The 19,015-nt window shown below is 31.5% G+C and overlaps 2 protein-coding genes across 2 annotated transcripts in view; one reads left to right on the forward strand and one right to left on the reverse strand.

Moving 5' to 3' along the window:
- The window catches only part of LOC126744139 (uncharacterized), a 93,914-nt gene that overhangs the window by 47,955 nt on the left and 26,944 nt on the right, over nucleotides 1–19,015 (forward strand). The window contains exon 8 of the mRNA XM_050451485.1: nucleotides 18,065–18,289. Coding sequence (XP_050307442.1) covers nucleotides 18,065–18,289 — 225 coding nt within the window. The remainder of the gene's footprint in view (nucleotides 1–18,064; nucleotides 18,290–19,015) is intronic.
- LOC126744303 (outer dynein arm-docking complex subunit 4) lies at nucleotides 4,735–17,238 on the reverse strand. The gene is made up of 6 exons (XM_050451690.1): nucleotides 16,835–17,238; nucleotides 9,408–9,716; nucleotides 9,133–9,357; nucleotides 8,257–8,559; nucleotides 7,924–8,200; nucleotides 4,735–5,320 (listed from the first exon to the last, which is right to left on the reverse strand). The coding sequence occupies exons 1-6, from the start codon at nucleotides 17,145–17,147 to the stop codon at nucleotides 4,762–4,764; spliced, it is 1,986 nt and encodes a 661-aa protein (XP_050307647.1). The 5' UTR covers nucleotides 17,148–17,238; the 3' UTR covers nucleotides 4,735–4,761.

Raw genomic sequence — 19,015 nt, forward strand, 5'->3', positions numbered from 1 at the left:
GAGTCGATAACTAACCGAAAAAACTCGATTTAAATTATTTGTCATGTTTCAAATGCCTGAAAGCAATAGAACAAATGACCGAGATGCGTCAAAATGGCCTCAAATACCAGGCATATAATTACCTCATATACCTAAAGATATCTTAAATTTTTCTTCACTATAGAATATTTAAAAAAAAGATTTAATTGTTAGAAAATATTGAAAATTTCACACATATTACACACGTCACAGAACGTAATAAAAAATCACTTCAAAAACCACTAAACGTTATTTTAAATCCCTGGAATCCATAAAAATGGAAGTCAAGTTTCTGAATAACACTGGAAACTGTATCTTCAAATTACATGCCTGGAAAAAACAACTTTAACACTCATATACTCGAGAAATCGTGCCTTCAATATGCTTTAGTCGATTGAGACATTATATTCTCCCGTTATGGATTTATAATGGTCGTATACACTTCACAATAACGCTTATTAATTTATAATGTAACCGTTAATTTTTCCCAATGAAACAATATTTAGTCCGTAGTAATAAATAAATCGTTGTTGTTGTTATTATTATTTAGATTAGAAAAATTGTAATGCCAGGCATAACTGCATACGTTTATGGCGTTGGGTGCGTATTTAATTGTGATGACAGATGTGCAGGTGTGGATTAAATTAAATTGTGTTTGAGATTGGAAATGGATGTAGGATGTTGATGATAGTAGGGTAATTTGTTGAATAAATGCTTTTTTTGGGTCATTCTTTTATTTTTCCAAGTCATCGTCAATACTATAATTATTATGGTCGTTGTTATGGTTGTTATTGAATTGATGTGTTCATGATCGAGATGGTCCTCCTTTTCCTACCTAATTTAATGGTAAAAAAATTATTTTGATAACACTAACCCTTTGCTTAAAAATCAAATAACTTGGAAGAATCAAAAAACGACCTCAAATGCTAGGAAAAGAAAAAAAGGATAAATGTTAATAAAATAACTCTCTTTTTCTTTTCCTGACATTTGAGGTCATTTTTAGCTTCTTTCAGGCACTCAAGGTAAATTCTGGTCTTTCTTCAAGGATTTAAATGAATAGGAATGTCTGAAATTGATTTTTTCTAATTATTTGAGATCATTTTTAAGTTATGTTAGTTCCCTAAATCAAAATATTCAGAAACTTCTTAAAGTATGACTGCCTGGAAAAGTGAAAAATAATTTTTCTCTTCCAGGCACTTGAGGTCATTTTTGTACATCTTGCAGGTATCCAAAAAAGGTTAATTAAATAACATCAATTGCTTGAACCTCTCCTGTTTTCAGGCATTCCAGGCACAAGGAAAAAAACGACTAGAAATATTATACAAAATATCATTTAACTTAGCTAATACAACATACATAGCTTTTTCACTTACTAATGCAAATATAGACCTCATTATAGTACTATTTTAGTATATAATTACTGTATTAAAGACACTTCATCTACAAAATACCTTGGAGTTGTAATTGATAGATTGTAAAATGGAAAAATTCACTTTGTACACAAAAAAAAATATTTCTCAAAAACTAAATTTTTTTGCGAAAAACCCTAAAATAGGTGTCTAATGAAACTAAATGAGGAATATGTGTACAAATTTTCAAACCCGTATTTTGAGTGGTTTTTGAGTTATAATCATTTTTTGGATTTTTCACTTGAAAAAAATTCGCTTTCTAAAAAAAAATTATTTCTCAAAAACTCTATTTTTTTTCAAAAAACCCTGAAATAGGTGTCTAATGAAATTAAATAGGGAATATATGTACAAATTTTTAAAACCGTATCTTGAGTGGTTTTTGAGTTATGGTTATTTTTTTGATTTTTCACTTGAAAAAAATTCACTTTCTACAAAAAAAAATTATTTCTCAAAAACTAAATTTTTTTCAAAAAACCCTGAAATAGGTGACTAATGAAATTAAATAAAGAATATGTGTACAAATTTTAAAAAGCGTATTTTGAGTGGTTTTTGAGCAATGGTTATTTTTTTGATTTTTCACTTCAAAAAAAATTCACTTTCTACAAAAAAAATTATTTCTCAAAAACTAAATTTTTTTTCGAAAAACCCAGAAATAGGTGTCTAATGAAATTAAATGAGGAATATGTGTATGAATTTTCAAAACCGTATTTTGAGTGGTTTTTGAGTTATGGTCATTTTTTGGATTTTTTACTTGAAAAAAATTCACTTTTTACAAAAAAAAATTATTTCTCAAAAACTTAATTTTTTTTCAAAAAACCCTGAAATTGAAGTCTAATGAAATTAAATAAAGAATATGTGTACAAATTTTCAAAAGCGTATTTTGAGTGGTTTTTGAGTTATGGTCATTTTTTGGATTTTTCACTTCAAAAAAAATTCACTTTCTACAAAAAAAATTATTTCTCAAAAACTAAATTTTTTTTCAAAAAACCCTGAAATAGGTGTCTAATGAAATTAAATAAATAATATGTGTACACATTTTTAAAACCGTATTTTAAGTAGTTTTTGAGTTATGGTCATTTTTTTGATTTTTCACTTGAAAAAAATTCACTTTCTACAAAAAAAAAATTATTCCTCAAAAACTTATTTTTTTTAAAAAACGCTGAAATAGGTGTCTAATGAAATTAAATGAGGAATATGTGTATGAATTTTCAAAACCGTATTTTGAGTGGTTTTTGAGTTATGGTCATTTTTTGGATTTTTTACTTGAAAAAAATTCACTTTCTACAAAAAAAAATTATTTCTCAAAAACTTATTTTTTTTTCAAAAAACCCTAAAATAGGTGTCTAATGAAATTAAATGAGGAATACGTGTACAAATTTTCAAAACCGTATTTTGAGTGGTTTTTGAGTTATGGCCATTTTTTGGATTTTTCACTTCAAAAAAAATTCACTTTCTACAAAAAAAATTATTTCTCAAAAACTAAATTTTTTTTCAAAAAACCCTAAAATAGGTGTCTAATGAAATTAAATAAAGAATATGTATACACATTTTTAAAACCGTATTTTAAGTAGTTTTTGAGTTATGGTCATTTTTTTATTTTTCACTTGAAAAAAATTCACTTTTTACAAAAAAAAAATTATTTCGCAAAAACTTATTTTTTTTCCAAAAAACGCTGAAATAGGTGTCTAATGAAATTAAATGAGGAATACGTGTACAAATTTTCAAAACCGTATTTTAAGTGGTTTTTGAGTTATGGTAATTTTTTTGATTTTTCACTTCAAAAAAAATTCACTTTCTACAAAAAAAATTATTTCTCAAAAACTAAATTTTTTTTCAAAAAACCCTGAAATAGGTGTCTAATGAAATTAAATAAAGAATATGTGTACACATTTTTAAAACCGTATTTTAAGTAGTATTTGAGTTATGGTCATTTTTTTGATTTTTCACTTGAAAAAAATTCACTTTCTACAAAAAAAAAATTATTTCTCAAAAAATTATTTTTTTTCAAAAAACGCTGAAATAAGTGTCTAATGAAATTAAATGAGGAATACGTGTACAAATTTTCAAAACCGTATTTTGAGTGGTTTTTGAGTTATGGCCATTTTTTGGATTTTTTACTAAATAAAAATTCACTTCTACAAAAAAAAATATTTCTCAAAAATCAATTTTTTTTTCAAAAAACCCTGAAATAGGTGTCTAATGAAATTAAATAAAGAATATGTGTACACATTTTTAAAACCGTATTTTAAATAGTTTTTGAGTTATGGGCATTTTTTGGATTTTTCACTTGAAAAAAATTCACTTTCTACAAAAAAAAATTATTTCTCAAAAACTCATTTTTTTTTCAAAAAACCCTGAAATAGGTGTCTAATGAAATTAAATAAAGAATATGTGTACAAATTTTCAAAACCGTATTTTAAGTTGTTTTTGAATTATGAAAAATTTGAGCTTGAAAATGAAAAACATACATCGACATAGTACTATTTTTTAGCTAATTTTTTCCAACTTATTCAATAGTATAGTTAGATTTTTGGTACTCCGTTGACCAAAATTTAGAAACATTTTTGAAAATCATAATAAACATGGTATTTTTTTTCAGCTAACTTTTCCTAAAAAATTTAACGATAAAATTAGATTTTTAGTCCCACAGGCCTTTTGGCCAAAAATTAAAAAAACCTTATTTAAAAATTAAAAGAAACCTATCAACGTGGTACTCTTTTTCAGAGACCTTTCCCAGCTAATTTAATAGTAAAAATACATTTATGTCAAATGAACATTTAATTTTCATCTTTTTTTTAACCTGGTATTGAACTTGCAAAAACTTCCCTGTCAAACACACCCTATATAATAAGTCAACGAATTCTACAAGCTTTTCTCCCATTAAAATTATTTTTTTAATGAATTTTCACAAAAAACTAATAAATTAGGAAAAATCCCAAAAAGTATCTTTTTACGACCTTTTTCTCAGCATTTAATAAAGTTTTTTTGTATTAATTATTTATTTCTTCTAAATTTTCCTATTTAATTTTTCTATTGTTTATTGCCCTTATCGCGTTTTGCCAAAAAGACTTTTAAATAAAATCATAAGCAATCCAGGCACGCAGTCCTAAAAGTTAGTATTAGTCACGTTTCGTTTTTCAAGGAGGGCATTTTCAGGACTAAAAAGTTTCAAAAACACTTAAAAATTCGGGCAAGACTATGAAAAGCGTCACTTAAAGACAATTTTTACGCCTTTGTAATAAAAAATTTCGAAATTTTCTTATTTAAACTTCGTATTCTTTAGCTTCAACTAAAACAAAAACTCAAATCCAGCACTAAACAAACAATTTTTATTTCAATACTCCATATGTAACGAGAGATCCTGCATCAGCTTCTGACTGGACTTAGAGACCTCTTTCAACTCCACAGATGACGGGTTATCCTTATTGGGCATAATGGACATGGACCTCCCTTTGTTCTCCTTCAAACCCGACTTGACCACCACACCTGGAATCACCGTCATCCGTCGATTGGCGGGCATCGCGGACATTATCCTAAACAAATGCGCCACCTCGTCCTTCATCTTCGAGTTGCCCATCATCTGGATGATCTTCTGTTCCCGTCTTTGAAGCTCTTTGGCACCGTATACGTCGTCGAATTGTACGGTATCGATTAGGTTCAGGCACTTTTCCAAATATTCGTCTTTTTCCTTGTCGTTGAGCTTGCGTGCGCTTCGTTGCGCGATCCGGATGTCGTTCTTCGCGTCGCTCTTGTTATGCTGTTGAATGTTCGATTTGCACATCAGCATCGCGCAGTTGAAGATCCACATCTCGTTTTTCAATTTGGAGGCTTCGTAGATGCATTTTCTCGCGTAGACTCTGGATAGGTCAAAGTGTTTCTCTTCAAGTTGTAATCTGGAATATAAAATATAGAAGTTAGGTTTTTCGGTAAAAGATGCTTGCAGAATGATTTGACATTATCAAAGGCTTAAAAAAATCTAAATAAATCGGTAAATATAAGCGTTTTAGAGTTATTGAGCAGTATTTACAAAGGATTAAAAAAATCTTGATACTGTCAAAGGCTTTACAAAAATCTAAATATTTTGAAAACTAATACACCGATTTTATTGATTTTAGTTTTATATGAAAGCCGATGAGTTTCTTTACCAGAAAAGCCATTACAAGTTTCCTTGTAAATACAACCGTTTTCGAGTGATTGGTCAGTTTTCACAAAGGATTAAAAAAATCTCAACATTGTCAAAGGCTTTACAAAAGTCTAAATATTTTCAAAATTAATGCAACGATTTTATCGATTTTGGCTGCATATAAATGTCGATGAGTGTCTTTATCAAAAAGGTCATTATAAGTTTTGTTGTAAATACAACCGTTTTCGAGTTATTAATCAGTTTTTGATGATGAATAATGATTCATGGGACTCATATCCGTTTATATGCCCAAAAGTGGGTAAAAAGTCCACTTTTTCACTTTCTACCGCATCTCACCTCTCAGAAACATTCTGAATCATTATGAAATTGTACTTTTATTACGTATTTAAGAACTTTACAGACGGAAGAAATAATTTCATAGTGATCGTCAATGATTCATGGAACTCAGATCCGTTTATATGCCCAAAAGTGGGTAAAAAGTCCACTTTTTCACTTTCTACCGCATCTCACTTCTCAGGAACATTCTGGATCATTATGAAATTGTACTTTTCTTACGTATTTAAGTACTTTACAGACGGGAGAAATAATTTCATAGTGATCGTCAATGATTCATGGGACTCAGACTGGTTTATATGCCCAAAAGGGGGTAAAAAGTCCACTTTTTCACTTTCTACCGCATCTCACTTCTCAGGAACATTCTGGATCATTATGAAATTGTACTTTTCTTACGTATTTAAGAACTGTACAGACGGGAGAAATAATTTCATAGTGATCGTCAATGATTCATGGGACTCAGACTGGTTTATATGCCCAAAAGGGGGTAAAAAGTCCACTTTTTCACTTTCTATCGCATCTCACCTCTCAGAAACATTCTGGATCATTATGAAATTGTACTTTTCTTACGTATTTAAGAACTTTACAGACGGGAGAAATAATTTCATAGTGATCGTCAATGATTCATGGGACTCAGGTCTGCTTATATGCCCAAAAGGGGGTAAAAAGTCCACTTTTTCACTTTCTACCGCATCTCACCTCTCAGAAACATTCTGGATCATTATAAAATTATACTTTTCTTACGTATTTAAGAACTTTACAGACGGAAGAAATAATTTCATAGTGATCGTCAATGATTCATGGGACTCAGATCCGTTTATATGCCCAAAAGTGGGTAAAAAGTCCACTTTTTCACTTTCTACCGCATCTCACTTCTCAGGAACATTCTGGATCATTATGAAATTGTACTTTTCTTACGTATTTAAGTACTTTACAGACGGGAGAAATAATTTCATAGTGATCGTCAATGATTCATGGGACTCAGACTGGTTTATATGCCCAAAAGGGGGTAAAAAGTCCACTTTTTCACTTTCTACCGCATCTCACTTCTCAGGAACATTCTGGATCATTATGAAATTGTACTTTTCTTACGTATTTAAGAACTGTACAGACGGGAGAAATAATTTCATAGTGATCGTCAATGATTCATGGGACTCAGGTCTGCTTATATGCCCAAAAGGGGGTAAAAAGTCCACTTTTTCACTTTCTACCGCATCTCACCTCTCAGAAACATTCTGGATCATTATAAAATTGTACTTTTCTTACGTATTTAAGAACTTTACAGACGGCAGAAATAATTTTATAGTGATCGTCAATGATTCATGGGACTCAGATCCGTTTATATGCCCAAAAGGGGGTAAAAAGTCTACTTTTGCACTTTCTACCGCATCTCACCTCTCAGAAACATTCTGGATCATTATGAAATTGTACTTTTCTTACGTATTTAAGAACTTTACAGACGGGAGAAATAATTTCATAGTGATCGTCAATGATTCATGGGACTCAGACCGGTTTATATGCCGAAAAGAGGGTAAAAAGTCTACTTTTGTCCGAGACTTTTCCAAGATTGAATAATGAACGCATGTTCTTAGCAGATGTACGTAAGCCTTGGGTAGACCAAGGTTTATGTTTTTTCAGTTTGAGAGGCCTTTAAGGAAAGGATTTCTGAGACAGATTAAATAGCTTTTTTATAAATCTAGAGAATTTTGCATCAACATCAGAGGAGTGGGCATTCCAGTCAGTTATAGTCACAGGTGCTTAAAATTTAGAAAATTTCGATTTGAGAAAATACGGCCTAATTTGCGAGGAACATTTTAAGTTTTTAATATTATGGAAAACTTTGTTAACACTGCTTCATGATCTGAAAAGTCCTTGAATATTTTCTTTGCTTATCAACATAGTCTTGCACCAAAGCTTCAAAAGAGGATCAAGCAGATCCTCCTCCTAAATCACTAATCCCTAATGATTCCTCTCTCTTCCTTTTTCTACACTTTCATACAAAATATATAATAAACATACCTGGCTAGTTCATGATAGTACCAGCAAATCTCCAAGGGGTCCACAGCGTTCTTGAGACGAACCTCAAAAGTGGAAATAAGCTTCTTGTGATCAACGAACACGTTCTTAAACTCCCGTATGACCGAATCGGTCGATGGTTCTCTGCTCAGTGGGATTCCCAGGATGGCATAGAGTCGCTTGTTCTGCAGGTAGGAGCTGTGGCCCGGGTTTAAACGGTACACGTCATAAAACGCTTTGCAAGCGGTTTGGTAGATTGCCGTCATGTAATCGGATTTGGCTGGAAAAAACAATAATTTGGCTTTTTAGCCATAGAGTCCAAAAAAAAACACTAACCTGGCAGCAGCTTCTTGGACTTCATGTCGCAATATCTCCTGAGTTTCTCGGTCAAGTTCAAGAAGTCTTGCAGCCTCTTTTGCTCGTAGGCCGCCATCATGTTTGCAAGGATCGACTCGGCTTCAAGTTTGACAAAGTACTGTTGGTGGGCCAGTTCCATCTCTTGGCGCTTCTTTAGGGCCCCGGACACCCTGGCCTCTCGGTATTTGATGAAGTAAAACGGTCTACGTGTACGAAGGACCTCTTGCTTGTAGGAGACTGTTTTGTAGCAGTTTTTCACTATTTGCTTGATTCTTGTGACACCTTGAAACAAACAAATTGAAAAAACAAATTTTTTCAAACTCGTTATTACTCATATTAAAGGAAATTTAGGGAATAAACTGGACAATATGCATAATATGCCCAAAATTATTCCTGCTAAAACTACTTAAGGTTATACGAAGTTGCTAGTACTGAATAAAGTCTTCTCGGAAATCGTATTCAATTAGAAATTCCTTTTGGTTTTTGATGGTTTTTTTTTTGACAATTAGACAACTCGCTTGAAATTACACGAGGCAAATTAATGGTTTTATAAATTAGTTCAGTTTAAATAAAAACTAACTGTTTGTAATTGTTACACCCCCTGATCATCCTATTTTCCATTCTTGCCCTTTTCTGGAGTGCTAGGAAATCAGATAAAAAGTTGCAACAATAGCAAATCAGCAAGTCTTATTTTAATACAGTCCACTTCTTCCAAATTAACTGTATTGCTTGAGTTACGCGGGAACAATTTGTTAACTGTGCAACCCCAATAGCACAATATTCATGCATATGTCACCCTTTAATCAAAGAATCTCAGTACCAAGATCTCCGTTGAAATTACGATGTTAATTATACCTTTGGCATTTGGACAAATGGTCCCGGGCATCGATTCCAACTTATTCAAAAATACCTTGTCCAAATACATCTTATCCAGATATTTCTCGGCGATGTAGTTCTCAATGTTGGTGGTGTGCTGCTGCAAGGGCCTAAAAGGGAAATTCTGATGGTAGGGCGGTATGGGCTCCTTGTTCGTCGATATCGAATGCAGTGATTCCCTGAGGAGGTTCTCGTCTGATTCACCTAAAAAATCCATTAATTCCCCATCCGATATTCCAGTTCTTTAAACATACTTTTCCCTTTTAACTTGACCAGTTTCAAGGGTTGCACCGGCTCAAGACCACCCTCCTTATGCGAAACCATTTTCTCAAAAAGTCCCGGTTTCTTTTTCGGTCGATTACGGGCGATCGGTTCAAACGGTTTCTGGGCCGCGTAGTTCCGCTCCCACGCGAGTTTTCTGATCATCTTGAAATAGTCCCTGAGCGGTCTGCCGCAACGATCTCCCACACAGTTTTCGATGGCGTCTGTGCACTGCATCACGCCCATTTTGAAATTTTCCGGTTTCTCACGCAGGGGCAACAGGCGGGTGTTTTGGACCAAACCTGGAAGAGTTATGAATTACGAACAATTTGTGATGAGTGGATGAGTTGCGATAGTAGCATAAGATGAGTTTTCTTCCCAGAATATCCAGGTGAAATATTCTGAGGCATGTGGGTTTGGAGAGGATGTTATACAGGGAGTCCCATTAATCATGTTAAATATTTTAACAGCAGATTCCACTCATAAAAATAATGAGGTTGGGTTAAATTTTCCTAGTCCGAAAATGCAATGCCACCAAGTTACAGGGTGATAAACATTAAGTTTTTTTTTTGAATTTTTTTCTATAACTTTAGCAGTTTTTGTTTCTCGTTTTTTAACTAAATTTGGCATTTGGAGGTTTTTTATATGCTAGATTTAATTTTATTAGTTTTTTTTAATTATCTCATAGAGGGCGCCCCCAGCCACATTTTAGTGGTTTTTTGAACTCCATTTTTTTTAGATATTTACATATAAAGATTTTAAAGACATCCATAAAAACCATACTTTTAACTATTTAAATTGCTATATTACACTTTAAATGATTGATAGATAAAAATATAAACCCTACATAATTATTGAAAAATTGAGGTAAACACAGAGATATGCTGGCCTCACGACCACTGTTGCCTAGAATATAATAAAGTGCCTAATTTATTACAAATAAAAAAGGAAAACCGCACTAATTACGGTAATAAACCATTAACTCAACAAAATAAATTAAAGTGAGGAAACAAATTATGTTACAAAAATAAATTTACCTGCAGAACCATAATATTATTAATTATAATTTAAAAAGAAAACAGAGCTTTTCCAATTTACAGCACAAATTGTATGTGATACTGTAAATATAGTTATCCCAAGTAAAAAAAAATAATTAAATAAAATAATATCCATTCAAATTTTGCTCATTTGAGGAAAAAAAATACATATTTAATTAGTTTATTTTAGTTTATTAATGATTAGTTATTTTAAATTAAATTATTATTTAGGCAATTATTTGACATTCTTTTCACCATAATTTATTATGCAGTCTGCAGTCCAGTTGTTACTTAGTCACCTAAATCAACTTCCAGGATGTAAATACAGTTGAAACTATTCCTAGCTTTTCCAGTATGTTGAGAAAAAACTGTCAACTTCCTGGATGCAATTACTTTTTTTGTAGGCATTTCATGCTTCAACTGCTTGGACGCAATTCCTAATTTTTCCAGACACTTTAAACGTTTACTTATCAACTGCCTGGACGTAATTATTTATTCCTTTAGATTCTTTATTCACTGTTAAAATCACTTTTTTATCACTCTTTTATAATAATTCCGATTTGCTTGTAATTTAGTATTTAGCATTAATTTAAAACAAAATACTTGATTTTTATTAAATTTAATTTTCAGATTATTGACTCTTGTTTGTTTGGTATTTAAGCTCCGTGTTATTTTCGTTCTATTTAAAGCAGAATAATTGTTTCCCATTAAATATTAGGTATTTTGAGTGTTAAGACCATGTTAAAATAACATTTTATTGTCAAGTTGATTCAATAATGGATTATTTCAGTTGAACTAGCTCCTAGTTTTTTCAAGTAAGTTGAAAAATTATATTTCAACTGCCTGTAAGTAATTCTCAATTTTTTCCACGCAGTTGAGTTATCAATCACATGTTCATTTATCAACCGCTTTTTCAATTAATATTTTTTGTATTCCAGGCATTTAAAGTAATTTCAGTCCAGCCATTTCTTATAATTATCTCCAGGAATTTAAAATAAGTTTTCATATTTTTCAGACTTTTAAATTCTTTCTTGAAGCATTTGATGAACGATCAATGTGTGATTGAAGATAAGATGAATGAGTGATAAGTTGCATTAGTAGCAATAAGGTAAGTCCTAAGGATATGATCTTCTTAACAGATTCAGGTCAAATACAACAATGTGAATGAGTTTAGGTAAGAATTATTTGCAGTACTTGACATTATATTCCAGGCAATTGATGTCATTTCTAGTTTCTCCAGTAAGTTGAGAATAAATTTTACAACTTCCAGGACGTATATCCTTATATGATTCAGGCATTATAATATGTTTTAATTGCCTGTACGTAATTTAGTGAAAATTTTAACTTTTAGGACTTAATTCTTTAAATCCTTATATTATTATATATACGTAATTCCTTATTTCTTTCAAATAATAATTGCTTGCAAAAATAATTGCATAAATAATTGCTTGCAAGTAATTCTCAATTTTTTCCACGCAGTTGGGTCATCCAATCACTTATCAGGTTCATTTATCAACCGCTTTTTCAAGTAATATATTTTGTATTCCAGGCATTTAAAGTAATTGTAGTTCAGAATTCAACCAGGAATTTAAAATAAGTTTCCATATTTTCCAGATTTTTTAATTCTTTTTTGAAGCATTTGATGAATGATCGATGTGTGATTAAAAGAGTGATTGGAGATAAGATGAATGAGTGATGAGTTACAGTAGTAGCATAAGGTACGTCCTAAGGATATGATCTTCTTAACAGATTCAGGACATTATATTCCAGGCAGTTGATGTCATTTCTAGTTTCTCCAGTAAGTTGAGAATAAATTTTACAACTTCCAGGACGTATATCCTTATATGATTCAGGCATTATATGTTTTAACTGCCTGTACGTAATTTTTTGTTTATTTCAGGCAATTGAAGTAATTTCTATTTTTTTCAGTAAGTTGAGAATTAATTTTTCAAGATCCTGGAGGTGCGACTGTCAAAAAAAAAAATAATTAAATACGATTTCCGAGAAGACCTTATTTAGTACTAGTAGCTTCGTACAACCAATATCAGTAATTTTAGCAAACAGAAGTTTAAAAAAATAGCGTTCACAAGAATTAAGTCAAGAATCAAGAATTAAACTAGGAAGTCATTGTATCTAACTTTGAAAGTAGGAACGACGTGAACTGCCTGAAATAAATTCGAAGTTACGTCCAGGCAGTTGAAACATGACCTTTCAACTGCCTGAAATAAATTAGGAATTACGTCCAGGAAGTTGATAAATGAAATTTCAAGTGAGTCATATGAAATGGCTCGACTAAAACTACGACAAATGCCTGGAATATATAAAAATGGCTTCAAAAGGTTGGACAATATATAAATATACAATACAAATTGTATTTAATGCAAGTGAGTTTAGAGAGGATGTTATATCGATATGACAAGAATTATTTGTAGTAATTGACATTATATTCTTATTATTTTCAGTATGTTGAGAATTAATTTTTCAAATTCCTGGAAGTAATTATTTATTTCTTTCAGGCAGTTGAAGCCATCCCTATAGTGTTCAGTCTTCACTTTGTTTCCATTTAAACAGTATTTGGTTTTTTTTTTATAAATTCTAACAATGTTTATAATTTAATAACATTGGGCTTTTGGGTATATAGGAAATTACTTCATATTTTTATGAGGCTAAAATGTACGCGTCTAAGAATCCAATGTATTATTTAAAGGTGGTGCACAGATGTCCTAAAGTCAGTGGCTTAGGAGCACTCGACTTTTACTAGATATATAAAACTATTGACTCAAGCAAAGAGTAGTGCCAATTATAGTAGACAATGACATATGTAGTCTATAGTATAAATACATGTGCTTCTGAATTGAAACTCCGCTTTGAAGATCTATCTACAAGAAACAAGTATGTGCTCTAATTATAGTTTTATTTGATTCACTGGTCGGTTTTTTAATATGAATTATTTGAAATTTTTTTCACCATAATTTATTATGCAGTCTGCAGTCCAGTTGTTACCTAGTCACCTAAATCACCTGGTTTTCCCACGAAGTTAATTTTTCAACTTCCAGGATGTAAATACAGCTGAAACTATTCTTAGTTTTTCCAGTAAGTTGAGAAAAAAACTATCTGGACGTAATTACTTTTTTCTTTTAAGTAGTTGAAACTATTCCTATTAAGAAGTTGAAAATTCACGTTTCAACTTCCAGGACGTAACTCTTAATTCCTTATCTTTTCCAGACACTTTAAACGTTCACTTATCGACTGCCTGGATGTAATTATTTATTACTTACAGGAAGTTGAAGCTATTCTTACTTCTTTACTTGAAAAGTTCAACTTTTAGGACTTAATTCTTTAAATCCTTATATTATTATATATACGTAATTCCTTATTTTTTTCAAATAGTTCCTTAGTTCTTTCAAATAACTGCCTAGGCGTAACTCGTTATTTCTTCCAGGCAGTTAAAGGCTTATTTAATAACCATCTTTTAAAGTAATTTCTCTGTATTTCAAATATTTGAAGTAATTTTAGTCCAGTCAATTCTTATTTAATCATCTTCAGGTATACAAAATAAGTTTTCATAATATTTGCCAGACTTTTGGGTTAATTTTTTTAAGCATTTGACAAATGAATGATAAGCTGCGTTGGTAGCAAGCATAAGGTGAGTTCTAAGGAAGTGATATCATAAAAATATTAAGTAATTTTCTATATACCCAAAAGCCCAATGTTATTAAATTATAAACATTGTTATAATTTATAAAAAAAAAAAACAAATCCTGTTTAAATGGACACAAAGTGAAAACTGAACACTATAGGGATGGCTTCAACTGCCTGAAAGAAATAAATAATTACTTCCAGGAACTTGAAAAATTATTTCTCAACATACTGAAAATAATAGGAATATAATGTCAATTTTTACAAATAATTCTTGTCACATCGATATAACATAACAATTGTATAAACGATAAACAACACAATTTGTATTATATATTTATATATTGTCCAACCTTTTGAAGCCATTTTTATACATTCCAGGCATTTGTCGTAGTTTTAGTCGAGCCATTTCATATGACTCACTTGAAATTTCATTTATCAACTTCCTGGACGTAATTCCTAATTTATTTCAGGCAGTTGAAAGGTCATGTTTCAACTGCCTGGACGTAACTTCGAATTTATTTCAGGCAGTTCACGTCGTTCCTACTTTCAAAGTTAGATACAATGACTTCCTAGTTTAATTCTTGATTCTTGACTTAATTCTTGTGAACGCTATTTTTTTAAACTTCTGTTTGCTAAAATTACTGATATTGGTTGTACGAAGCTACTAGTACTAAACTTCTCGGAAATCGTATTTAATTAATTTTTTTTTGACAGTCGCACCTCCAGGAACTTGAAAAATTAATTCTCAACTTACTGAAAAAACTAGAAATTACTTTAATTGCCTGAAATAAATAAGAAATTACGTACAGGCAATTAAAACATGCAATGCCTGAATCATATAAGGATATACGTCCTGGAAGTTGTAAAATTTCTTCTCAACTTACTGGAGAAACTAGAAATGACATTAACTGCCTGGAATTTAATGTCAACTACTACAAATAATTCTTGTCTAAACTCATTTACATTTGAGCTGAATCTGGTAAGAAAATCACATCCTTACTACAGTTACAGTAGTAGCATAAGGTAAGTCCTTACAAGGACTTACCTTATGCTACTACTGTAACTTATCACTAATTCATTTTATCTTCAGTCACTCTTTTAATCACACATTGATCGGTCATCAAATGCTTCAAGAAAGAATTTAAAAGTCTGAAAAATATGAAAACTTATTTTAAATTCCTGGAGGTAATTATAAGAAATGGCTGGACTGAAATTACTTTAAATGCCTGGAATACGAAAAATATTACTTGAAAAAGCGGTTGATAAATGAACATGTAATTGATAACTCAACTGCGTGGAAAAAATTGAGAATTACTTATAGGCAGTTGAAATATAAATTTTCAACTTACTTGAAAAAACTAGGCAGCGCTTCAACTGAAATAATCCATTATTGAATCAACTTGACAATAAAATGTTATTTTAACATGGCCTTAATACTCAATTTGCCTAAAATTTAATGGGAAACAATTATTCTGCTTTAAATAGAACGAAAATAACACGGAGCCTAAATACCAAACAAACAAGTGTAATGATAAATACAACAATACTCAATAATCTAAAAATTTAATAAAAATCAAGTATTTTGTTTTAAATTCATCCCAAATACTACATTGCAAGCAAATTGGAATTATTATAATAGGATGATTATAACATTGAATAAAGAATATATAGGAATAAATAATTACGTTCAGGCAATTGATAAATGAACCTTTAACTGTCTAAAAAATAACAACTTGAGTACAGACAGTTGACAATTAATTTTTTAACTCATTGGCTTCAGTCGTCTGGAATATAATGTCAATTACCGCAAATAATGGTTGCCTTATTGATATAACATACTCTTCAAGCTTTTCTGTATCAGTGTATTTAACCTGAATATTCCGAAAATATCACTTCTTTAGATAACTAACTAACTAACTATTCTTCAATAACTCGTAATAAAGTAATCGTAAAAAAATATGCTATTTTATACAGGGTGTACTTTTTTTACGCGCCATATATAAAAAAAATATGTTGATGATATAACGAAATGAAACGTCGTACGAAAAATCTCGCAATGTTATTTTTTAGAGCTTAAAAAGTGACCACCAGAAAGTGTTTTTTGTTTTTCCATATCTCTTTAAATAACGCCAGAAAAAAATAAAAACGAAATCGGCTAATTTCGGTTTTTCTCGAATATCTCCGGCACTACTCAAAATTTTAAAACTTTCTAAACGGCGTATTGTTAGGCTCTAAAATGCGCAACTTTTCTCTAATTTAATCAACCTCGTATCTCCTATAGCTGCCGAGATCCCCATGATAGACATCCTTATCTTGGACACACTGTATAAAACAGAGTCGATGATACTTTTTAAAAATAAGAAAATTTAATATGGCGCCCATAAGAAACAATAAAGTTGATGATGATCGAAAAAAAAACGAAACGTCGAATTAATTTTTTTTGGGCGTCGTGTTGTAATACATAAAAAGTGGCAATGAAAAACTGTTTTTAATTTTCCGATATCTCTTTAAATAAAGTCGGTAGGTAGGGAAACGATTTTGACAAATTTCGGTTTTTTTTTGGATTTCTCTGGAAGTATCCGGAACCTTAAAATTTTTTAAACGTCATTTTATTAAGCTCCAAATTGCGCAACTTTGCCTCCATTTAACCGACCCTATAACTCTTACGGTTCAAATCCGAGAGACCATTGGGTCACCCTCGAATTTGGGACACCCTGTAAAGTAGAATACTGTAAACTCACCTTCCTCAAATTCGCAACACAAATAAGTATTTAAAGCCTTATCGGCGAGTAACGTTAAATTATCCGGGTCTAAGTTTAAAGCCTCATTAATGTCATCCAAAGCCCCTTCGTTCTGCGACACGTGTGCCCTCGCCCTCGACCGACCGATTAAGGCCCTCTGGTCTTTTGGGGTTTTTTTGATCGCCTGATCGAAGTGTTTTATGGCGTTCTCGTACTGTTCCAATCGCGAGATGTAGTAGGCCGTTTCCCTATGTAGGGTCTCCTGACCGAAAATTTCGTCTTTAGGTTTACCGAAAGGGTTCGCGGACTGCATATCGGGGTTATTTTGAAACAAACAAAAAATTATAATTAGAGAAAAAAAATTGTGAAATTATGGTGACGTCATTATTTTGACAAGTTCGTTGAGCTTTACGGGGGAAGGTTCGCGTTTATTAGAATAATTTGCGGGAATTTATGAAAAGTTATGTTTTCCGTTTCCTGTAGACCGTGTGTAACCTTTTTAACCGCCTACTTAAGGAGCTCTCTCTCAGTCTAGACAATGTAAATCCATTTTTTTCTGTCTAGAGTAAAATATTTTATGTGCGGTAATGAGTGAGAGGTCAATAAGACGGATTTATTAAAAATTATTGCAGAAAAGAGATGGTGGGAGGGAAGTCTTGATGATCATGTATATAGAATGGACCAATTAATCCAATTTTTTATAATATTATTATTGTTATTATTATTAGTTTCAAATTGGTCGTACTATAGTTTTTTTTCCTTCTATTTGGTTTATTTTTATATAATTTCATTGAGCTAAGGAAAGTGTACATTACATGAGCCTTCTTCTCTATCATGAGGGGTAAATTAAATTTCGCATGCAGGTTATTGTAGTGAATGGTCAATTGCTGTTAAAGCCAATTAAAAAAAAAAATTCCAGTGGCGTAACATACGGAGGGACTTTGGACTGAGGAAACAGTGCCTTAAATCAGAATTTTGCAAGAGTAACTTTGTTTTCTAAATTAAATGGAAAATCTAAGAGTTGACTTCTTATAAAAAAATATTTTATCACCTCGCAGATTTGAGACTAAAAAGGACCATGTCCCTCCGTATGTTACGCTTATTCTTACGTATTAAAACCATATTTCAAAGAGCGTTTTTATATCAAAAACTGAATAAACGGGGCATTTAAACATATGCAATTTATACACTATAAACGATAAATTAAAACCACTTAATTATTTTTTCCAGGTGTAATATCCCAAAGCGAGAACCTACAATACCGTTACGTATGCCCGAAAAACTTTCAAAACATAGGAAAGAAATGCTACCATTTCAGCAACAGTTCGGGAACCTGGTTCCAGGCATATTTCAATTGTAAAGACTTGGGTGACAGCAATTTCACGGTTTTCACCGAGAGATACGACCAGAGGCAATTCGAACAATATTTGTTTAAAAACCGAAACAGGAATCAGGGTAAGTCAGTCTTCTGGTTAACTCCCTTTTTTTTGACGTTCTGCATATAAAGACCAAATTATTCAAGAAAATCCTAAAGGAAGTTATTTACAGATTTATTGAAGTGGGCGAGCTGGCACTCTCTTATCTTTATTAACGTTGCCCCAGTAGAAGCCCAGCTGTAAGACGTTATAGGCACAGTTCTCTATTCTAAATTGCTATTAGATTAACCCGAATTAATATTGAGGAAAGCGGGCATTTGAGAGAGCTCGACCCTAATCAAAATAACTAAACGATACAGTCATCACAAGGTGATGTTTACTTTTTAAAGTTCTCTATGCATATTAAAATATACAATTTGTATATTAAAACGGAATTATGTTTATAATAAATTGGCCCAGTTTTTTGTTCCCCATATTTTTTTTAATAGAAGATATTTTTATTCGGGTTGAGCTCTATGTGCGATAGATCTTCCTACGAGGTGCGTGGGCGTCTAAATAGGTGTGCATTGGATTGAAGTGATCTGGAATTCGGAAATGAGCGATTTATTAAAGCGCAAAAGGATTTGGGTTTGCGATTTATTAAAAGTGATTTCGCACTTTTGTCGGTTGGGTTTCTATTAGAGGCAGAAATGGTTAAGGCGTAGAAAATTTTAAAATTTGAATTTTATAATTTTTTTTTTGACTTTTATGAGGTGGTACTTTTTTTTATAATTTTTCCTTTACTGTTCTTCTTTAAATTATTTGA

The sequence above is a fragment of the Anthonomus grandis genome, chromosome 13 (genome assembly GCF_022605725.1).
Source record: "Anthonomus grandis grandis chromosome 13, icAntGran1.3, whole genome shotgun sequence".
NCBI lineage: Eukaryota > Metazoa > Arthropoda > Insecta > Coleoptera > Curculionidae > Anthonomus > Anthonomus grandis.